Below are 26,162 nucleotides of genomic sequence, written 5' to 3' on the forward strand. Positions count from 1 at the left end.
TTATGATGATATATATATATATATATTTTTTTTTTTTTTTTTTTATTTTTATTTTTTTTTTTTTTTTATTTTACATATATACCAGGAAGGCCTTACAGGTAAATCCCAATGCGCCTTCCTGGCCAATTACAAATACAAATGCAGCATTTTTTTATTATAAGTCGTTGAATTGCGAGACACTGAAAAAACTCGCAAATTAACGAGACATCTATGAATTGTACATAATTTTTTATTGTACATCCATCAAATTTCAAATAGTGGTGACATAGTAGGTAGGAAGGATTTTTAGCCAATTTTTTTTTTCCGGGAACCGTTTCAACAATGAAATCAGAGAAAATTGGCAAACTCTGATAGGAAACGATCAACCTGGAGTCACAAATACAGGTCTGACCAACATCATACTCTGAAAAATTCATTTTCATTCAGGGATAGAACCCGGCACCTTCTTGACGGTAAGCAGAAGCTTAACGTCCGAGCTATGCTGCTGGATATATATATATATATATATATATATATATATATATATATATATATATATATATATATATATATATCCAGCAGCATAGCTCGGACGTTAAGCTTCTGCTTACATATATATATATATATATATATGGAGTTCGGTCTTTCGTGTCATGCGGGGAAGACGTGCTTCTGCGTTCTTCCAGCTATTACTCGCTTAAACCCGGCTATTGCACGAAATTTAATCTAAAAACTTAACCATCTAATCACTTATTTTACTAATTGCATCCTAGTATAATTTAAGTGTAAAAATAAACAGCAAATCGGTCGTAAAAAGCGGTTTTATATCAGTTATTTCGAAAAATTTTGTGCTAATTTTTGTGTCAAATCTGAGCAAAAGAATACACGAACGAGATACATCTCCTTACCTGAATACAAAAAAAGGGTCCTTCGTCAGTCAAGTCGGTCCCACAGAAGCAATAAATCTTCCACATAATTGCTTCCAGCCAAAAATCTTAAACGAACTTTACTTAATAGAATAATAGCAAACAGAAACGGTGTTTCCCAACTGTCTATCAGTTCTTTTTCATATTTAAATTATATTAAAGTAATTCGTGTAATTTTATATTCTTTACTAAAGTTATTATTAAAATATTAAATTGCAAACCGCACTCACATATATAAATCCGTTGTCTCCAAAGAGGCGTCTCACGATAAAGATCTGTAAAAAAGTAGTATAACAATTGCTAATCTATTATTATCATAACTAACTACTTTCACTTACAAAGTAACCCTGTTAAATGGCATGTAATAACTCATAAGTGATCCAAGTGATACCTAGGATGACTATCTGTCAAAGCTGACCACAGAGAAGAGTCTATGGCGGTAAGAACTCACTCCTTGAATGGAAATCTCTCTCAAGTACCGCCTTTTTCTCAACACATCTTGGATAAATGCGAGAAAAATAATATCCAAACCTCCAACAAGGTAAGAGTGACGATGGATGATAGCTTAGCTAATAGAAACCTGTATTTAGCCACGTACAATGTAAGAACGTTATCGAGTGAAGGAAGTGTGCTTGCATTAGATAATGAATTAGAAAATATCAAATGGGATATAGTAGGACTTAGTGAAGTAAGACGAAAACAGGAAAACCAAATAGTCCTAAAAAGTGGTAACTGTCTCTACTGGAGAGGGCTACCAAATGGTAGAATAGGAGGAGTAGGGTTTCTTATCAATAAGAGAATAGAAAGAAATATTATAGAAATAAGCGGCATATCGGAACGTATATGCTATATAGTATTAAGAATCTCGAGCAGGTACACTTGTCAAATCTTCCAAGTGTACGCCCCCACATCTAGCCACCCAGACGAGGAAATAGAAGACTTCTACGAAAAAATACAGGACGAATACGATAATAGCCGTCACCACTTTAAAATAATCATGGGCGACTTTAACGCAAAAATAGGACAAAAGGCAAATACAGAAAGAGCAGTATGCAATTTTGGTACCGGCCAAAGAAACGACAGAGGCGATCGCCTCATAGAATTCGCAGAACACAACAGGCTCTTTATCACTAATTCATTTTTCAGGAAAAACACCAACAATAAGTGGACTTGGGAGAGTCCTAAAGGAGACAGAAACGAGATCGATTTCATCCTAACAAATGCCCTGCACTCCGTTAAAGACGTTAGTGTTTTAAGTAAAGTAGATATAGGTAGCGATCACAGATTATTCCGTGCCAAGATGGCCATTAATATAAATTGCGAACGTAGGAAATTAATAAAAGGATGCAGTAACTCTCCAGATTTCGCTCAACTAAGGTCTAGGAAAAAGGAATTCGAACTCGAACTTGGAAATCGATACGGGAAATTAAACCCAGAAGCAGACATCGAGGAATTGAACACTGTAATTAGTTCGGTTCTAACCTCAACAGGTAAGAAATTAGGTGGATTCAGGAAACAGATTAAATTAAGCAAAATTTCAGCGGAAACAAAAAACCTAATTAAGCATAAAAGGAATTTAGATAGGGATAATAATAAGCAAGAATACAATCTAGTAAATAAGGAAATTAAAAAGAGAATAGTCAGGGACGTCAGGGATTTTAACAGCAAGCTAATAGAAAATACCATTAAGAATAACCGTAGCCTGAAAAAGTGCAAACAGGATCTTTTCTTAGGCAAAAACCAAATGATCGCAATCAGATCAGAGAGCGGAGTAATAATTAGGAATAGAGAAGAAATCATAGACAGAGTTTACACGTTCTATGCAAAACTATACGAGAACGACAACGGCCAATTCCCCGCTCTGGAATCGACACACGGCCAAAGGGTTCCTGCAGTATTGCCTAGCGAAGTAGAGGCCGCGCTAAAAACTGCAAAGAACGGTAAAACCCCAGGGGAAGATAATATTCCCATTGACTTACTAAAATGTGGCGCCCCCCCCCCTAATTAATATCTTAGCTAGGCTTTTCAGCAAATGCATCCAGAACCAAGCTATACCAGAAGGATGGAATAACGCAACTATCATTTTAATACACAAAAAAGGCGACAAAAGCGATATCAAGAACTACCGACCCATTAGTCTACTTTCAGCGGTCTACAAGCTCTTCACGAAGGTTATTACAGAAAGGCTGAAGAATATCCTCGACGAGAACCAACCTATAGAGCAGGCAGGGTTTAGGGCAAATTTCAGCACAATGGACCACCTCCAAGTAGTTGGCGAACTAATCGAGCGCGCCAACGAATATCAACGGCCATTGTGCCTAGGTTTCGTCGATTATGAGAAAGCCTTCGATACAGTTAGTCATAATGCAGTACTTAACGCTCTAAAAACACAGGGAGTGCCGGAACCCTATGTGGGACTGTTAGCTGCAATATATAAGAATGCCACAGCTTCGGTTAAAATTTTTTCAGGTACAGATAGATTTAGCATAGGAAAAGGAGTAAGACAAGGAGATACAATCTCGCCCAAGTTATTCAATGCGGTGCTTGAGGGAGTTTTCAGGAAATTGGATTGGGATACAGCCGGAGTAAGCATCAATGGTCGCTTTTTGAGTCACCTTCGGTTCGCAGACGATATAGTTTTAGTAGCTCGTGATTCAGCTGACCTACTTATCAGACTAACACAGCTGGACAGGGAAAGTAGAAAAGTAGGATTAAAAATTAACGTAGATAAGACTAAACTAATGTTCAATAGTTATTGCATGCCTGATAGCATCCCCTTAGATGATAAACCAGTAGAAGTAGTAAATAATTATATATATTTAGGTCAAATAATTGACATGTCTGGTAGTAAAGATGAAGAGATAAAGAGACGTATGAAATTAGGATGGAGTGCATTTGGACGGATGAATGCTGTTTTTAAATCAAAAATGCCACTCTGCCTGAAGAAAAGGATCTTTGATCAATGCGTTTTGCCAGTGATGACGTATGGATGTGAAACTTGGACACTGAACGCCAAGATGCAAAATAAAATCCAATGCACTCAAAGAAGTATGGAACGCTGTATGCTTGGCATAACGAGGAAAGACAGGAAGCGGAACACGTGGGTGAGAAATATGACAAGGGTAGTGGACATAGTGGATAGAGTGAAGAGATTGAAATGGCAATGGGCGGGTCACGTAGCTAGGAGGATGGACGAAAGGTGGACAAAAGAAGTGCTTGAATGGTACCCGAGAGAAGGCAAAAGAGTAAAAGGAAGACCGCAAGGAAGATGGGTGAACGAAATTAGGAAAATGTGCGGAATGAGATGGATGAGTGTTGCGCAAAACAGAGACGAGTGGAAGCGTGTTGGAGAGGCCTTCATCCAGCAGTGGATGGCGATTGGCTGTAAATGATGATGATGATGATATATATATATATATATATATATATATATATATATATATATATATATATATATATATATATATATTTATATATATATATATCTATATATTTATATATATATATATATATATATATATATATATATATATATATATATATATATATATATATATATATATATATATATATATATATATAATAGAAAAATTTAACTTTCTGTAATAAAATATCCATAATTGTATTTAATAATTGGTTTTTAATTATATTTCTGTAATTAAAATCAGAATTTCAATAAAATAGAAACCTTTGGAATTTTCATATATGTACTTAAATTTAAGCTTTTTTGTTCATGCAACTTTTGGAGTCCAAAAGAAACTACATTACATACATAAATATGCATGTAGAATCATAGCTGTATACGAGGATAATAAACATATGTATGTACATATGTATGTATTATACTACATGAATATGTCGTTTATTTTTTCTTTCATCTTTTAGATTATACGCCTGCGTTGCTTCGATAATAATCGAACATTTTACGTAACATATGTATGTATGTTCAAAGTGAAAAATCTTATTGACTCATTACGTTTCTCTGAGCCAATTTGGGATCATAGAGTTCTTCGCCTTAAGCGACATATCTCGTTTATTTGAATTTTATTTCACTCATAACCAGTGGTGTAGTGCTAAATAAAAAAAAATATCCAGGTCGGTGTTTAATTTTTACGACCCTCCACTCCCCGCTTTTTTCCTTACTAAGAAAAAGGTTGTATCCTAATATTGGTAGTTCAAATATTTATAAAAAAGTCAAATAATAATTAACAAATATTCGTACTTGTTGAAATTATGATGTATTTTCTTATATTTTATAAAAACTTCCATAATGCATCCTCTTCAACATCTTTGATTTTGCAAAACCCGTTTTAACAGCAACATTTCCTTTTATCGAAGCTAAAACCATGTATGTACATACATATATATACATATGTCAAAAAAATCAAATGTGAATTTAGAGATGACTATTCATTTAAGTTAAGTTCCCTCATTTTTCTATCCTCAAGTGCGTATGGTCAATAGTTCAAAGAATGTTTTATTTCGAAGTTTTAGATAAAAAAAGCCAACAAATTTCTTTAAACATCTTTTAAGTTTTGGAGTGCTCAGATTACTATTCGATTGTGGTCATCGAATGTTAGAACGAGAGTCTGCTCATTTAGCAATATTTGGAATACAAAATTTGATGTGAAATTTTAGTCGAAATATTTTTTAATTGTATCTAATCGAAAAACAATTTTCATATCAATCAGTATCAGGGAAAATTGTTGACGATCCAGAAGATCCACGTGGCTAGGAGAATGGACGTAAGGTGGACAAAATAAGTGATTGAATGGTACCTGAGAGAATGCAAAAGGGTAAAAGGAAGACCGCAGGGAAGATGGGTAGACGAAATTAGGAAAATGTGCGGAATGAGATGGATGAGAGTTGCGCTTATATACTTAAACAACTTGTTTGTGATATTTGTGCGGTATTCAATATTAAATTTTGTAAACCGTTATAATTTGTGCGGGTATTCAATATTAAATTATTTATTTTTGAAATTATGTTTGGGACATTAATCTCGGACTTTTCGAGGGTGTCGAGTCTTGCTACGCCTCAACACTGATATATGGGGTCTGCTGATGGCCTTTTATCTTGTCGTCGTAGGGTGGATTTTTTATGTCAGCTCACTAATAGTACACATTCTTTCGGTATCCAGTAATTATTGTGTTATGTAGTAGAAAATATTCATGGTTTTTTGATACATATTCACAATGTTTCTTTGACATATTTTATGTCTGTATACAAGTATACATATGTAATGTTACATTGATTCAGAAATCTTTAACAACTCATAAAATATTTTAATCCTGAGATTAAATACGAAGTATGCTTACTAAAACGGTAAGAATATTTGTGAAATATAACAACGTAGCTTGCTGATTAAATCACTGTTTACCAGTAGAGAATGTTGTGGGTTCAAATCCGGGCTGGAATCGAGTAATATTTGATTATATGTACATGTACATACATACGCTGATGGTGAGATCTCAGTAGTTATTAAAACCCAGATCGACCGTCTCCTGCTAGTTTTGTACTAGCAGGAGTCTTGTTTTAATACAAAACGATTATATACATATAATTCAAAATGTATATTTTTTATCCTTTCAAAAGAATTGTTCTTATGGAATGATGTTATAAAATTTTATCGATTTATTTATCTTTTTGAATAAATGATTTCTAGTCTATTCATTATTAAAGGGATATCTATGGATTTCACGTGGGCGCTAATTACGTCCCTATGAGTCAAATTGTATACGAATGAAAGAACACTTTCATATTGAACACCATGAAAAAGTGTAATGAAAAAAACTTTCCTTTGAAAAAGTTGTCTATGTTGAAAATTTCTTTAAAGCGAATTTTAAAAAGTACGCTTTGGCATTTTTTCGCCCGTTCAATAGAAAATTGCTCCTCGCTGAATCGGGAATTTTTTCATGCAAAATTTTGTACGCAATTAAAAATATTCCCCGTTCAAGCGATGGGCAATCTGTGAAAAAAAATTTCCAAGTTTCAAAAACTTTTTATTGTACATTATCTCTTATTATATACATATGTACATATAATATTTGCAAAGATGAATATTTTATGAAACGATATTTAAAAAAACGACGTTAATACACACACACATATATATATATATATATATATATATATATATATATATATATATATATATATATATATATATATATATATATATATATATATATATATATATATATATATATATATATATATATATATATATAAACGATATTTAAAAAAACGACGTTAATACACACACATATATATATATATATATATATATATATATATATTTATATTTTGATTCTAAAATAGCATATTATTGTATTTTGTGATCCTAGCTATACAATATTGTGTATTAATATTTCTTGTTCTATTACTCCACGACTCTCTTCTATATTTCATCTGTCTCCCATAGGATTTAGGCGTGAACGTATCCAACACTGGGTTATTATATGTATTGTCGATTTTACCGGTTTCTCGATACATCAATATAATTTCATAAACCTAGTGATTGGTCGCGTTCAATACTTATGTAATGGCATTTGGCCGGAACGGGCGTTCCACTTCGCAGTGCTCGATCGTTTAGAAAGCCGTATTATAATGGCATAACGGCAGGATAAAAGCGCCATAACCGAACCGACCGGAACCGAACCCTCGTTCTGGTTCGTCAGGTTCCGAACCGATGCCCACCATTCGATTATGGTGAACCGCAGATCTGATCTGAAAATCTGAAAATCTCAACACAAACCGTGGGGTTGACATCGAATTTCGCCTATTGTCCGATTGACTTCTGCGCCTATCAAAGGAGCCTTTGTAATTTCGTACCGGGCTGGAGGACAGGTAATTGGATTACTTGGTCCGAAAGTCCGAGAACCTGACCCGACTACCGACTATACGTACTACGTTAAATGGCGGGGTTACTTTTCAAATTGGTTGTATTTTCCTCTACTAGGTTTTACCTGGACGAAAAGAGCACTCGATTATGTGAAATATTGCAATGTTGCGTATTAACTCTGACCGTATGAGAAAATTGTGTATTTCAATAATCCTGTTATTACATACGTATGTATGTTCATATATTATTATTCAAATTATATGTGTAGATACATATATTGTTCAACTTTTTATATCTTCTCATTAATTCGTTTTGTTCTCCAGCTACTATGTGGTAATATGTCGTGCCCGTCGTTGCTGGAATAATTGGCATTTTATGTCTCTAATAATTACGAGCGTGGTAGACATCATCATTTGATGATGGACCTCCTGCTCGCACAGTTCTTTTTTGAATGCCTCCTATTCCAAGAGCTATTCGGCTTCTCGTTTTTAATGTACTCTAATATACATTAATATAATATATAAAACATTTATTTCACTTATAGGTACATGTTACAGGTAATGTACAATTGTACAAACATGCGTTTGCTTAAGTTGTATATATTTATACGAATGGTCTTTGCTGGAAAATCTTTTCCTCCGGTGAGACAGACCAAACCCTGTTATCTGGACGTTTCTGAAGATAAGCGGAATCCGATCTTCAAACTCGAAATGTTTGTTCCGGGAAAACGTACTTCAGCGACCGGGAAAATCGTATTGTCCGAACGTGCTGCCGACTTTTCAGACACCTTTGTTTGCTCGATAGTACCAAAAATATCTAGAGCGGTCTTGACGCTCCATGTATTTGTCGACAGCCATACATAAATCTTTGTATGTATGTACATACATATGTACGTATACGAGAGAGTTGGTGTATAACGTGTTATTCATTCGTATATGACAAATGTCAGGCAATCAACCGGAAGAGTGGTTATATCATTACGGTTCGATTTTGACCATAAAATTGTGGTGAGGCATGAAAATTGCTGGATCGTTGCTCATTTCATTGTGAAAATTGTAATATTTAGTATTTAATTTTAGAACTTTTCCGAGGCATTTCAAATATTTCTGCATTATCTAATAAATGGTTTATTCAAATTCTGTTTCTTTAGTTTGAGGTAAGAATGTATAATAATATTTTATATGGAGTATTATTTAGAAATATCTCGAATTTATGTACAAATGAGAAGTGGGCTGAAATTATTCTGTACAGTGTAATGTGCGCGCTTGTTCAAAATTGATATGTACTAATATCTGAAATTTCTAACCAGCAAAATATCATTGGCATTGTTTTACTGAAGCACATTTAGAATCTATGAAAATGTATCGTATATATGTATGTACATACATACATACATTTAAAAATTGCTTCTCTATATTGTATGTATATATATAATATTTGTAGGTAAATACATGAATTGCTACATAATTTGATCCAATATTTATTTATGTTTATTAGAAAATTTGGGTTATATTTTATTATTGAGTTGAATAAAAATTGAGCAATAAATGGATTTTCTTACAATTTTCATTCAATCTTTCTTCAAAGAAAATGAGGCGTTTTTTCATATGAACATTTTTCTTTGTAACACCCGAGAGCCGAAACGTTTTTATGTGACTATAATAAATTTTATGTCATACTAAGTTCAGAAGCCCATTTCCTGCTAATAGGCTTTTTATCTTGTCGCCCATAAAATTATTCTGAAAAGGAATTCTATAGTTTAATTAAGTATTCTATTTTTATTATTGTATTTGTATCAAAACAAAATTATTCTTAAATACATTAAAATTTGATAGGGTACATATGTATGTACATATGTACATATATATATAGCCTTGAATGTAGTAGTAGATTTTAAAATTATCGATTCATATCACCAAATACGATAAATCGATGTATGTACATATGTATTTTCTTATACTGTTGAAATTACCAACTTTTTCTGAAATATATGTATTTATTGTTAAAAAGTCTGTATCTCAAAAAAAAAATGTCTGCTTTTATTTAACAATTCCGCTAGCAAAAAAGGCGTATTTTTTCCCTCCAAGAAAGTCTTGTAAATATGCTTAGTATATAAAATCTTTATAATTATGTATTTATGAATACAATCCTACACATTAAAATTTGCACAACAGTATTTTTAAATTGCGTCTTTATGAAGTGAAAGCACTCTATATTATATATGTATGTACATCTAATATATGTATATATAATATGTACATAAAATCGACCTTCATTTTTGTCGGTAGTAAATACAAAGTTTTATTATCCGGTAACCATTTTCACGCTGTAAAATATCATGGCGAAACTGTTATACATGACCCAATAAAAGCTTCGTAATAGTTGAGAACTAGCCGACCCGCTAAATTACATAGTCAATCTTATTAGTCGACATTTATAATTATGGGGAACTTCCTAGTTAATTCGTTAAGATACAATACGCATAGACATTTACACATATATATGTATGTATAATATGTACATATTTTATTTCATAGTGCAAAGCAACTATCAAACAAAAAACGAGAAATGTGAAATTAAATATTGTATTGCACAGTGAAATCAACTATTTAAATGTGCATATGTATGTATGTATGTAAATGAAAAAGTCTCAATTTAATTTCAATATTTGACGGTAACAGGACATATTAAGGATATAAAACAAGATATTTTGAAGTTCGTGGTACAGAAAGTTTCGTTGTATGCCATGCAAAATGTTCTCCTGTCAACTCAATTTTATTTACTTTGAAATTCTGAAAACGTATAATGCTACTGTCAAAATGAGAATACGGTTTGAAACATTTTCTTGAGCTAAAAGAATCTCCGAGTAGTCTGTTTATTTTCAGTGTACTTTCATCTTGACGTTATGAAAAACAGAAGGTCTTTCATGTGCATAAGAGTACAGTATTATTTTATTACAGTTTCATATAATGACATTTTTCTCACTTACATATGCAGCTTGTATGCTGATTTATAAAAAAATAAACATTTTTTTTCTAATAAATTTTATTGAAAATTTCATTTCTTCATAGATTTTTTTCAAACTAAAATTCAATGTATACGAAAAACCATTCTGTTATATACTCTACATAGTTTTCCTAATAATATTGATGTGTTATTGATTTTTATAAAATTCAAATATTTAATATACAGTGTTATACAGTACTATCAAGTGTTAATAAAGTATACATTCATTTAATCTAGTTAAATATTATAGTACATGAAATGCATAGTTGATTATACACATAATAAAAATTCGTTGATTTTTATAATACATATATTAATTACATGATTCTAGAAAAAATAAAGTATTATTTACAATATGTACATAATTTGGATAATTAAAACTACACTGTATAAAAATGATTAAATATACATACATTTATACGAATATGTGTAAAAAAACAGAATGGTCTAAGCTGGGCTCGAAGCTTAGACGATTGTGTTTTAAAACTTGCGAATAATATTTTTATCTTACTAAAATATAAGGTATTTATAGCTTATAACTTACAAACATACATCGTGATCAGTGATATACATAGAATTTTATGTAATTTTCATAAGAATTTTCACTTGTGTATGATAATTTATCATACACATATGACTCTTGATACATTATATTTTCATTCACCAATTATATAAATTAATCAAACGTAAATATAAAATTAACTCATTCACATGATTACTATGGAATCAACATGTTTATTATTAATAATAACCTTAATACTACATATAATTACATACATATATAACTTTTATTATGGCTTACGTTTAACATAATTTAAATTTCATATGCATATATTATATATGATACATGTGAACTTATAACTTTAAATATTGCTCCTAAGCAAACTCAATATACATTTTTTGATAACATACATATTTATTTAAAAAAGAAAATCGAAAAGCTGCGGCACGTGCACAAAAGTCACCGATATATATTTTTTGCATTGTTAATCTAATTGTGCCATTATTTGATTTATTTTTTTACATACAATTACATACCATTTCGGGTCGTTTTTATTATTCTTTTAATTTGTCCATATGAAAAACCCATTAAAAAGTACAATTTTTAATGAAGGTCGAATAGATGGGCGCGTCTCTGGTTTATGTTTTGTTTCGTTCATTTCGTCCGACAGCGGCTTAGAGTCTGTGAAAACCGTTGTCGACCATTTCCCGGGTAACCGTTTCCCGTTTCCCAAATGTAAATTTTAATAATTGCGTTATAAAAGAATACCCTTCACGTTTTATTCGTACGATGATATAATTTCGGCTAGGGTGCTCTTATTCCGGTTACTTTTCAGCTGGACGGGCTAATACGATTTGACAAACTGTCAAAAATACTGAAATAAGCCTTCAGTATTAATAAAAACCAATTTCTATACTGTTCTGATTTTCGAATTCCATTAAGAGTCTTCAAATACCTCATCTAAAGTATTAAAAAAAAACTACAAAATTAGAATTGAATTACAATTTTCCGAACAAAACAAAAACTACTACCAAAAATGCTTTAACAAAAATCATACACACATACATACATAGATGGGACTTTGCACAATAAGGAATGCCGATTTTCAATTACGGATTTATCGATGCACTGCCTTATGGTTGTATATTTATGTATGTAATACTATAATGCTCACAATACTACATATCTATGTATATTTCATTTCAGCGTACTAATATTATTTATTTGATGAACGATGTTCTGGGGATTTTTTTAACTTTTTCAAAAATGTAAATAATGATTTCTTTGTATTTTATATACGCATGCAAGACGTATGTATGTATTTATATTTTAATATTGATATTTATTTATTTATTTACAGTTTTGAACCATTGTGGCATCACAGGAAGAACCTAATGGGCCACAATGGCCTACAATGTGTATAGCACAATAGAAAGAAAAATATATTAAATTTATATGTACATATGTATGTGTATGAATGTAATTACGTTTCCAAACGAATGCTTTAAGCTATATGGAAATATCTGATGAAAAATATAAGTATTCATTTCAGCAATACTACACAGGATCTAATAAAGAGCGTACTGAAATTTCAGGCAGGCGTCGAAATGCGCGCCTGAAAACGCGCGTAATCCAATTTTAATAATTCCACGTGGAAAAATGAAGTGTATTTCGATATGGAATATCTCGGATTCCAACGCTTCTATAAAGCCATGCACTCGACTGTATAATAATGTTGCATACTTGCGAAATTGACCTGAAAATCATATCTAGCAATCGGCAGATCAAAACGTAGAGGAGAACGTGACACCCGGCCATGTCGATCCGACCCACCGGTCTAAAAATAAATTTTATAGAAATTCGATAAGCCATCGAAACAATATTCTGAAATAAATTTCACGAATGCTGAAACGTGTTTACGAGCGTTCGCCGCAATAAACGTGTTCCGCTCATAGTTCACATATTGGAGCTGTTTGTCAAAATAATGGCCCGTGTGCGGTCTCCATAGCACTTACTAGAAGATCTCTCTGGCTTTTGTTGAAATTCAAACCGTACACTGTTTTGCAATTGAAAATAGTTCTAGATCAAAGTTAAATATACACATGTATGTCTATTTCGTATATGAACTCAATATGTTTACAGAGTGGCGCCATTTTTTCTCTCACGTCCATAAAATATTCATTGAATTCCAATAAAGAAGTGAAAATCGGTCATAGAATATTTTAATAAATAAAATTTACTACCTATAAACTATTTAATTTAAATGCCATACAGCAAACTCTGCATAAAATATTGAATTTAATATTTATGCATACTCTGCGTAAATATTAAATCCACATACTGACTGTATACGAAATGTGCGATTTAATATTAAATATTGCGCTTTCAAAATTGAATATTGCGGATTTTATATGACTTTGAATTGATTTGTAGAACAAAAGTAGAATATTATGACAAATAAAGAAATGGAAGGAGTCGAGGTTTATAATTACAATTATTATTTTTTGAAAATAATTTTCATTGAAATTAAAATTCTGCATAAAGAATTCAAGCCTCATGATGAAATGTATCTTTTTGAATATTTTTATACTATACATAATTATTTACTTAAAAAAATGGATTGCTGTAATAAATAATAAATTTAATATAAATACATACAAAGCCGTAGTGTTGGGGGGGGGGGGGGGGGTTGGTAATATCAGGGATTTTTTTTATATTTTAACGTAGTGATTAGGTCATTCGTGTTCGTCGACCACTGGTTTACTAGCACTGACCACATTTTGCATTCGCGCCAAAAATACCTCGTCGTTTGAATAAACCGTATACAACAACCAATAATGTCTCACGACCTATCGACCAATGATCTCTCTGTGCTGAGAGTACACGCTGTGTATGAATATTCGGCGGATCTATTCCGAGATTCATTCAGAGCTAGCTAGTCGACGGATCATGAACAGTAAATTACATCTACCACTACTCGCTGCGTATTTCATTTCGATCTCGGAAACCCCTCTACAAATTCACGCTACAATATGATTTTTAAAATGTTGACTATTATCTGAAATTTTTCTGTTTATGTTTATTTAAAATAAGCACTACAAATGACACTATTCTCCATTTTATTGAATTTATTGTTTCGTTCTAAATGTATTTTAATTTATTTGTTGCTCATATTGAATGAGAAAACTCAAAAATAATTTTTATGTTTTACTTAATGGATGTATTCAAAAATTGAGAAAAAAAATTAATAAATAAAGAATTGTGTGGGGAGGGGCTAGCGGCATGTTTGTCTCCGGGCGCAAGCTACCCTAGCTACGCCTCTGAATACATATACCTACATATGTATGTATGTACGTATATATTTATGCATTATTAAAAACAAAAACTTATTTTATGTTGAATGAATGCATATAAATAATATAAATGTAAATGTACAAATATTTTTATTCGTTTGTCTTTGTCTATATTTTTTAATCATTGTACAGTTGTTGCAATGTGTATTTCAGTTCCAAAAGTCGATATGAAAGACAATCGTTCTGCTACTTTTTTATTTTTTCGAATTATTTTATACCAAACATTATCCGTTAATTAAAGATTCGACAAGAGTATTCAAGCAAATGCAATCTCTATTTTTGAAACTAGATCAAGCATTTATTAATAAGTAGAGAATTTTCTTCAAGCAAGTTGTTCAAACGAAAATTGGTTCTACATACATATGTATATTGTAACTTTTAAGCTTTTGTGACTTTTTAAATAGACATTCAAGGCATTTGAGCTCAATTCCGTTTTTGAAAAATGCTATTTTTTTTTATTCCGTAGTAGGTTTAACGGTTTTGGGCTACCCTGGGATTAGAGACTGCGACTCGCAAAGGACGTTTATGAGTTTTATACGACATCTGTGCACGTGCCGTTGGCGTTGCCTGTGAACCTGGTGACCTTAGAGGGGGCACCTCGCGAATTGAGCGCAGGGGGCGGAGGCCCACAGCAGGCTCTCCTGAAGGCCCTCCGGAAGTGCTCGCTGAGGAATGCGTACAGCAGTGGATTGACGCAACTGCTGGTGTACGCGAGCACGTGGGCAGCGATCTGAGCAGCCACCGTCGCCTGGGTTATCTCGTACTTTCCCAGACTTTTCAGCACCAGAATCACCTTAAACAAAAAAAAAAAACGAATGTCATATTATAATTTTGTACTATTAATAACAAATGAATCTTATCGTATGTACATAATAATCAATTTTAGCGAATTTTGCAATATATTTATTTACAAAAACATTTCGAAAAATATTGAAAGCTTCATTTTTTTTACAAATCTTTTAATGGTTTTTTAAGTGCATACTAGATTTTGAGCGTTTGAACATCAACAAAACAATATGTTCTAATATGTACATATTTGAACGAGCTAAATATTTGCTTTTTTTGCAATGAAAGTGAAAGGGGATTTCTCTGTTTTGCGCTTATTCAAAAACAAAATGAGCAATATGGTAAAGTATGAAAACGGATAAGAGGCATACTTTTTCCTGAATTGTAATCGTAAGTGAAACGTAAATGAGGTATGTAAAAACGATGTACGTAGTAAAAAAAAGTTTTTTAAAAACATACCTCTTCTATAATTTGTATATAAAATTATTATTTTGAAAAAAAATACCAATAATTTTATTTTACCACCGCCATCTATGTTTAAAACTAAGAACTAGATAGGCGTCAGTCACTTTTCAAAAATACGTATTTCAAACGCGTCTTGCACGATATTTTTGCACCGTCGTAATGGTGGAGGATCCATTTACTTATATTGATGACCAAAATGAGCAATATGGCAAAGTATGAAAACGATCGGATGAGAGGCAAACTTTTTCCTGAATTGTAATCGTATGTGAAACGTAAAGGAGGTATGTACAAATTGAGTTAGGCGTATCATGGCGATGAATCATTTGTAACATTCTCGCGATAAATACAATACAATTGACAAATTTTAGGTAAAAGGTTAATAAATATTGTAGTATGTGCATGTTACAAATGAATCTCAAGGCTTATATAATACTAGTGTTGTGCCCGTTGAAATTTCAATGGGTGGTTTCGAAAACTCATTGATTGGAATAGGAATCGGGAATCGGAACTGACATAGAGATCGGGAATCGGAACTGAAATAGAAATCGGGAATTAAAACTTAAAGAGGAATCCGGAACTGGAACTGAAAGAGGAATCCGGAACCGAAACAAGAATCAAAATTGCAGTCGAAATCGATGTAATACCGCTTCATAATTCTAAAATATGTTTTTTTGAAATCTCCATACTTGTCGACGCACTCGCCACATACCCACAAACATACATCACGTCCGTTTTATATATAGATTATATAAAAGCGGGGTGGAATTGGACTATTTTACATCTGGACAAATTTTCCTCCATCGTAAAATTAATATTACTGATTTTAAACCTAAGTCACATAAGTTACTCCTTGTTTCATTGAAAGAATTGAGGTAATTGGTGAAAAAAGTCTTTGATTTACAGTTTGAATGGTTTTGAAATTTTTGTTAGTATAAAACACAGATAGATACGCGGCACGTGTTTTTTTTTTAGATAGCTTTGCACATGCAAAAAAAACGCTAGACGTACTCCGGCACGTTAAGGGTGAAAACACACTGAATGGTATTGGACGTCATGTGTCCTTGTGACCGTAGATAGTGGGTGTTTTCCAAACCGAATTCGGGTGTACTTGCACGTGCAGAATGCATGTTTGGTAGGTCGCACGTGTATGCCTATTCGTATGCAGACGACAAGTTTTTCCTACATTTCAAGAAAATTTCAAAGATATTTGTTCGATCAAAAAATTGTTTGCAAGAATCCTACTCAACAACATAATGGTCAAAGTCAAACATAACAGTATAATAAAGAAAAATGCTAAACTCATGCACGTATAATCTTGAAACCGGAAATTCGTACCCGGATAATGTATGCACGTATGTATGTATGTATGTACAAACAAATAGAAGTACATATGTATATGTATATATGTATGTATGTATTCATCAGAATTCTTCATACTGTTGAGCATTGAAAACGTTAATTTAAACAATGAGAGATTGACGCGTTATAACGACGTTAGAATCAATCTCGTCGCGTCAAAATTGAAGTCGGATTCTATTTTTCATCAAAGCTCGCATAAAACGAGAAATGAGAGACGTTTCGTATGCGATTAATCAGCTGTCCGTTCGCTCGTCGAAATATCGCAGGGTCAACGACGGTCTTAATTAAAACGCTCTTGTTAATTTTATTTTCGAATTCCTTCGGAAGGGGGTGGAAGAGGTGGGGGGAGGGGGTTTTGGATGGTGTGTTTTTGCACGATCGTTGATACGTATACGCCAAAAGCGACATCAAACGTACGAAACGAATCGTCTCCAAGCGACTGTCGAGCGTTTGAGAAATTCCCGGAATTGTTGCTTTATTTTCCACGCCTCGATGATTCGCACAAATATCGAAATTAAACTTAGACCGAGGGGTATCGTTTGTATTAATAACTACCTCATCGCGAATTAGCTGAGCGTAATGAAATGAGACTTATTTATATTATCTACGTAGATTCGAAACAATAAAGCTAATTAGATTTTCGGTTACTTTAGGATAGGAACTCTAAAACTGGCTCTTGAATCAAATATATAATACATATTTACAATCGTTATAAGGCAAATTTTATATTTAACTACATAAAAGTATAACGTGTTAATAAACAAGTTTGTATAGCACAGTAAAATTTTGTATATTAACATAAAAATGAAAAAGTTTGGAAAATTACGCATAGATGTCGGTATTAACTTTAATATCCAAATAAAATTATTATTATTTTAATATTTTTACTAAACATTTTGCTATTAATATTTCATTGAAAAATATATGTATGTATAGGTCGTACTTTTATAGGAATTCACGTTACAGATTAATTATACAGTTTGGTTTATTTTTCTTGACCTTTTTTATCATAAAATTTGTACATATATAGATACATACATATACATATATAACGATATCCTAATAATGATATTCGAGCACGTACGTGCGTTTTATGCTGCGTACGGACTAAACCAACGACGATTTTGGGCCAACTTTTTTAACCAGCAGGATACAAAACATCGAAATAAAAATTAAATTTAAAAATTGAAATTTAAATATCAAAATTAAGCTAAAGAGCGAGATTGAGCTAAAATTAGATCATCGTTGATGTTTTGAATTACGACGATACGCAACCAGAGAAATATTATAATTTCTCTGCTTACGAGCGAAAAATAATCTTGTTATTATTTCTTAAAAGTCGTGCTATGTATGTATCCTGCCGTCGATGATCGAAGTCGGTGATTTGTCAAAGGGTTTTATTTCTTTCGTCGAAATAAAATTAATAATCACACATTATGTCGATGATTTATTTCGACGAGAGAAACAATTGAAGACTAAAAAAATTTCAATTGATGTACCGACAACGCAACGGATTGGCGACAATCGTTGGATCACCCATACTAATGCATGATATATTCTCAGTAACTGTGCTTTACAGGGAAGTAAAAATAATGATTCTTTGATTTTTTTTCGATCTTAGTGCGTATCTTCGTAAGTTAAAACATCTTAAGTCGAGGATTTCCTGTATGTGATTGTTGATGATATAATTTTAGGTCGATCTCGAAAATTTATTTAAACTGTGTCTTAACTTTCAATATTTTATTTTAATTTTAATATAATGATTATAATTTTATTTTGATATTTGAATTTAATTTTAATATAATAATAATAGTTTTAATTTTGATATTTAATTTCAATTTTTAAATTTAATTTTTATTTCGATATTTTGTACGCTACTGGTTTAAAAAGTTGGCCCAGAGACCGTTCGTTGGTTTAGTTCGTACGCACCATTATACGCTTCTCATTGTGATAATACGATGCTATCGAATTTTCATTTATATGGTTATTTTTTTTATTTATTTTACAAGTGTATCCATTCTCTTGTATATTGAATGTATAGGGTTAATAACTAATAAAATTTCAATACAATTTTCTGAACAGTATTGAATTTTTCGATATTGAAATTAATTGTGTTATTTCGCCTTTATTTTCGCGCCATTGGTTCGGGTGGGTTTAACATCGATACTGCCGTCTAGTAGAATGTCGAGTTTCTTGTTTGAATATTTTCTCGCGTCATTTCCTCAACATTTGAACATTTTCGCGTATAATAATACCTAAACGCGAAAGCTCGCATAAAGGAAGCGTGACGCAAACGAGATCCGACCCCCCCGCCCCCCCGCTGGCCACCCCATATAAGGTTCTGAACCTTTTGTTTGCCGGCCATATTATTATGTGTATTGTGAAAACTTTGACACAATGCGAAAAATTGTGCGGAAATTGTGGAAATCAGTCAAAAAATTCAGGTTTCATTCGCGGGGACGAGCGGCGTCCCTTTGTTCGAAATTGTCGCTCGAGCGATAAACGAAACGCACCACCTTTTGTTCCGTTTCAAGAAACGAAATCCCACGCCTGTTTTTCAATTTATTTTTTATTTTTTTTCATTCATTGTTTTGTTTTCGTCATATCGACAAACGAACACTTCACTTGGCTAGACTCTAGAGCACGAATTTTTCCAGTGAAATGTCGACAAATTTATAAATAAAAGGGTGTTTTTGATGTGCGATATCAATTTACAATGCATCGAATAAATCATTTTTGACATTGGTGTCAATTTCAATTACATACGTGAAAATATGATTGGAAATATATAGCGCAAAGTACATACATATTTACGTATTATTTATTTATTTATTATTGATAAGCTATAGTAACATTACAGATATACTCCATGGCGTTACTAAAGCTAGGCATATATGTACATACATATGTATATATGTACATGAATAAACAAAAGATACAAAATAAAAATTAAATATCAAAATGTAATAAATGTAAACAAAAATAAAGAATAAAATAATTTAATGCACAAAAATAAAAGAAAAAATAAAATGAAATATGAACAATTAAATGTGAGAACACATTTACGATCTCAAATTAAACAATTCCTCAACCAGATCAGCATATTTTACATAGATTGAACAAATCCAAGCTAACAAAAATCTGGTTTCCCAACCAAGAGCTTGATGACCCCAGCAACAGGCGACGAACACGTCAAATTAGTACGTATTAAATATACTAATATTACAAATTGGTAATATTAGTAGGTATATGTACAATGTGTCTTATATGTGATTAATTTTTACAATATTACTAAGAAGCAAACGATTCATGGATTTTGATTGAATATAAATAAGACGAATCCATGTTTGAGTTAGTGTTTACCATTAAACATTTAATTACTTATTATCGGTAATTTTTTTAGTAAAATATTTGAGGATAACTGAACAAACGCTTAATAATACAGCTCCCTCGGATCTCTTCAGTTTTAATCTGATATATAGGTCAAATTTTGGTATTACCAATAAAATTTAGGCTAAATATTTTTTTAATATATGTACATATGTATGACTATTGAATAATCAATTGATTTGTGACTTGTAATAAATATTTTTGTAATAAAAATAACAGTAGCTTGAAGGCAAATTCAAATCACGATGGGATTAATTTTGTAAAATGAGCCTATCGAGGCTTATGATTTTTTCATATTATTTTATCTATTTTTTTGTCAAGTCATTATTATAAAAAAGTAAACCTTCATTAGGGTATATTTGCATATTTTTATAGCTACACTAACATTAGTTTTTACGTATTATCCAGGATATTGAGCGTATTAGGATTTAAAGGATATTTAAAGGCTCATTAAAATTGTAATAGGATTAATATTGTAAAAGAAGCTTATCAAGGCTTTGAATTTTTAAAGGTTGATTTATCTATGTTTAATTCGTCAAGTCATTATACATATGTATAACATAGTAAACCTTGATTAGGGGTTGCATACATATTTGCATATTTTTATAACTACATTAACATAAATTTGTGTCTATTATCCAGGGTAATAAGCGTTTTATCGTCATTGTTGTGAAATATCGATCTTGAAAAAATAATTAACTCACAACAAAGGGAAAGGCTAAAATCTTGATGAGGAAATTGTTTAATGTGTGTATGTGTATGCATAATATTATTATCTAAATGAAAATTATGATTGGGATAATTAAATAATTAGCTAAGCTTGTATAGCGTGTTCCGTAAAATATGTTCTCGTTAACGACGCACAATAGTGGAAACTTTAACCTAAAGTTCTATTCAAACTAGGCAAATTTGCAAATGTTGCGAATAATTAACCATACACAAAGGCATCTTTACCTTTTCATATTGCAAACAAAACTTTCCTTGTTTGAGACAAATTTCATGACTGTTCACTCTTTATGCAACAATTTGCTGAATGCTATTGTGGCGGTTCAAAGGAATTAAATAAGACAACTGATTAATTCAACAAAAATAATGTTATAATATTGTATTTATAAAAATAATAAAAAAAAATACAATTTTCACAATAAAAATTCCGTGCATCTATTAGACCGAACTATTTTAAATAAAATATACTTATAAGGCCGATTAAACTCTGCACAAGACGAATTAGTCCGACAGAATAAATACACAGTGCTTCTTAACCCGTGCAGAACAGGACAAAAGGACCGAGCCAAAGTGAAATAGGAATTTTCTGCTTTGTATTAAGCGTCGGCTATTTATTTTCACGGCACATTTACCCTAACCGTGTATACCACGTTGACAACAATAAAATTTTAAAGCCTTTTTTCGCGACCTTTTTTGGTCCTGTTTACGGAATCGTAAAAAATCCTGGTCCCCTTGTGCGACATTCAATACCTCTGATGCGAGTTTGATTATACTTACATATGTATACATGTGTAGGTTTGGACAGCTTGTCGCAAAATACTTATGTACCTTTAAAAAAATGTACATGAGTATTTTTTTTTTAACATGTATAATTGTAATGTTTCATGGAAGATTTATTATGTAGATACATTTTTACATGCATGTATACAAAATTTACCTTCTAAAAAAATCTCTTTTTTCATTTGCACCATTTAAATAAGAACGTATGTAGATTCGGTTTGAGTTTGATTTTGCTCGAAGCATTGAAATATAATATAACTGAAGTTCTTCGATGAAATACGCATTCGAAGATAATTAACATTTTTGATACTAACTACGAACCGTCTCGGTTTATAATTAAACTTTCGCTTAACAACAATATCTGAAAGACTCAATACAAAACACCTATCCACCTTAAAAGTTTGCCAAACAAAATGCAAATTGATCCATCTATCGCCGCATCCTTTGAAACTATGATAAATTATCGTACTTGTCATGCTTGTTTCGGAAATTATGCTGAAAAGACGTACTTCGTATACAAATTTGTATACGATCTCTACCTATACGTATATTATCGATGGCTACATTTTTTTCCTTTTCGTGGGCAAACACCATAATGAATCATTATTTTGTCGATACAGCACAATTATGATATTTTTAATCGAAAATTTGTTCTAAATTCCATGAAGGGATTCGACGTCATTTGATAATGCCAGCGCACAAACATTCCAATATCACTCGATATTATTACAAAAGCCCTATAGTGGGGCATCTGTTTATTTTGCGATACGCAATCAAATTACGATTTGGAAATCAATACCTTTAGTATAAATATTTTATTATGTAATATTAGCACATGCAGTACAATCTGCGAAATACACGATTTATATTTATGTACATATGTATATAGATACCAAAATATATTAAATATGAGGTTTGTTTTATATGGAAGTGAATTTTCCATAAACATTGTTAACGTTATTATTGTGCGCATAGTGGTTTTAAATCCTGTATGAGTGCATCTATGAATATTGTCGTCAAAACTTATTCAACTATAAATCAATGTACGATTTTATGCAATGAATTAAAAAAAATCTGATCATAAGTGATTTTATTGTTTTATAAAAAAAAATTCAAGTTAGCTCCTAATAAATTATACTAATATCAGAATTGGTTCATGTTGCATATGCAGATATACTGATTTACGTGTTTAATATGCAACATGTGCAAACTTTGTATTCATCTTCTATCCAACTTCGCCACACTCTCTTTGAGTTTTCAGCAGTCATCCATGTCAAGCGTTAAAAGAGATTTTGCTTCGTCTTCTTAATATAATAATTTCAGCAGTTCTTGTATCTTACATGTGTGTATAAACACATTATCATATATCTATGTACAGAAGAAGGACTTGGATAATTATTATTCCGTACGACGCGACGTGCTGGTCATAGTTGGAAACTAATCTCATATCTCATTAGTCGATTCTTTTTGAAAGGGCGCAAAAAAAAAACAACTCTCCAGATATATCAAAATCAGGTATTCCGTAACAGAAGTTCTGAAAGGGTTCGCATATCCAAACTTTGTTCATTGTTTCAGCGAACGAGACGAGAATAATTGTTGGGTTTTCCCCCTCGAAAAATCTGTATTTTAATTTTTTATTTACGGGCAAGCTTATCGCTAAGCGACCAACGATTACGCAGAGCGTTAATACGTATGTACATATACATATATGTACATATGTGTGTATACATCGTATGTTGGACAAACAAGATCAATTAATCCACTTAGGCTCAATCAAAACATCGTGCATTGAATCAAATGTCTCTAGTATATTGTATGTTGGGATTTAACTGTGACAGCTAAATACGAAAAACATTTTAATTATACCCTTGACAGCCGAAAATGAATGATCGAATTGTATGGCAGGCCTTTTGATTTTTAATATATGTACATACATACATATGTATATAGGTACGTAGTTACAATAGATGAAGTTCTGTGATCAGGCAAAAATTTTAACTCGAGATTTTGACTGATCAGAATCAATAACAGATCACGTTTTAATGATCTAAAAAAAATGTGTGTGTGTCTGTTTATTTTAGGGATTTTTTGAACACCGTTAGTCCTATCGAACTGAAACTTAGTATTTTAAGTTGACTGGAAATGGTGCCTCCCCCTATAGGTGTCCTCTTTTTTTTAAGTTTTTGAATTCAATTATTTCCCAAGCCGCTAACCAAATTAAACTGAAATTTTTTTACATGTAATAGAAATTATAAATTTTACACCTTAATATTTTTTGAATAATTTTACCTGAACCGGAAGTAGTACTTTTATCATAGAGAATCGAGATTTTTTATGTATTTCTCAGAAAACTTTTGGTTTATTGAACTAAAATTTCATATCTACAAGTATAAGCTAAATGCCAAGTTATATATAAAATTTCGTGAATACCCGTTAATTTCAAATCTAGAAATTTAAAATTAATACCAAGTTATGTATAAAATTTGATAAGCATCTGTCAACCGGAAGTAGCAGTTTACTCTTGTTTGATTATTCTTCCACTATTTTTTTCGACCCCTTAAACATGTGTGCTCTTCACAAAAAAATTCAAATATAATTCTTTAAATTAAATAAATTTAATTGGGACCACGATTCTTTCCACACCCCTGAATGTATCAAGCTGAAAAATCATATTTGTATTATGTATGTACTAACATAGAGCTGATAAGATTTTGGTCAGAATTTGTAAACCGGAAGTAGTATTTTTTTTAAAACAATATTTCATTATTTTATTTTGACCTTTTAAATTATTTTTATTCTCTTGATATTTAATTTGTATAATACTTGATTTTAAGTAATAAAAAAAATTCGAACAAAATCCGACAACCGTAAGTAGAACTTTCGTCTTGTGTAAGTTTCCCTACATTTGCGCTCAATTTGTATCGAAAATGTTCTCATAATCGGTATGTGTGAACGTGTAGATATATACTATGTTTAATTATCGAATTTTTTTTGTGACCTTCTTATATTTCTCAAATACATGGATAAAGTCATGGGTTGATCACATCCGATTTTTTTAATTATTCTACAGATGTATGTACTTATGAAGATAAGAATTATCAATAGATGAAAAGTTTGATATACATAATTGTATTCAATATTATATTGGTAATGCATAAATTTAATAATCAATGGCTAAGAGAACAATCTGTATAATATATATGATTTGGTCTACAAATTTGCATGTTTAATTATCAGTTAATATCCGTTGAAAAGTAATCGTTCGAATCGAAATTCATCCATGTTTAAATTAAATTTAGTGTAAAGTTGTATTCTATAATACCAACAACATACATATGTAAGTAATTAAAAATTTAAATAAAAATATTTTTCGTTTTGTTCAATTGAAATAAATGTATGTGGGTGTATTGTAAAATATTTTCTACTGGGAATTTGATATAATACAGCTTCGTCTGCCTTCAATTAAAAAATATATATATAATTCTGCGAAATTTTTTTATTTTCAAATTTTATAAAAAGGAAAATATCGTTATGTATGTATATATATATATATATATGTATGTACATATATACGCTATATTATACATACGTACATATACATATTATACTATTGTTTTTAATTTTTCACTTGTCAACTAACACATATAGAACAAAACATCACAACAACGCATAAAGGTCTATTCATATTAGCTCAGACCAGATCAGCTACTGCACGAAACCAGCAAGTACGGAAAGTATTGTATTCTTTGGTAAACTCTTGGTAAATTCACGCATGAATATGAATATTCATTTATACTAGAAAAGCTCAAGCTGACAACTGCAGTACGAAAATATTATTTAGTATCTCACTCATACATGACGTGACGTCATAGTGGTGAGTGCACCCGTACTTACGAAGGTAATGTCATGCGCATATGAATATTTTCGGAAATGTCTTATTATGAACGTGTCGAAAACGGGCGGTGAATAGAAGTAGTCTTTTCCATGCAGTGTTGAGTTGATGTGCAGTGCTGTGTAATGTAAATGCACCTTAATACATATGAACA

The 26,162-nt window shown here is 31.5% G+C and overlaps 1 protein-coding gene across 1 annotated transcript in view; it reads right to left on the reverse strand.

The window, feature by feature from the left end:
- Nucleotides 1-13,970: 13,970 nt before the first annotated feature.
- LOC143920294 (allatostatin-A receptor-like) overlaps nt 13,971-26,162 on the reverse strand; it is an 83,752-nt gene continuing 71,560 nt past the window's right edge. The window contains exon 3 of the mRNA XM_077443116.1: nt 13,971-15,403. Coding sequence (XP_077299242.1) covers nt 15,143-15,403 — 261 coding nt within the window. The 3' untranslated portion in view covers nt 13,971-15,142. The remainder of the gene's footprint in view (nt 15,404-26,162) is intronic.

Source organism: Arctopsyche grandis, chromosome 12, assembly GCF_051622035.1.
Source record: "Arctopsyche grandis isolate Sample6627 chromosome 12, ASM5162203v2, whole genome shotgun sequence".
Classification (NCBI taxonomy): Eukaryota; Metazoa; Arthropoda; class Insecta; order Trichoptera; family Hydropsychidae; genus Arctopsyche; species Arctopsyche grandis.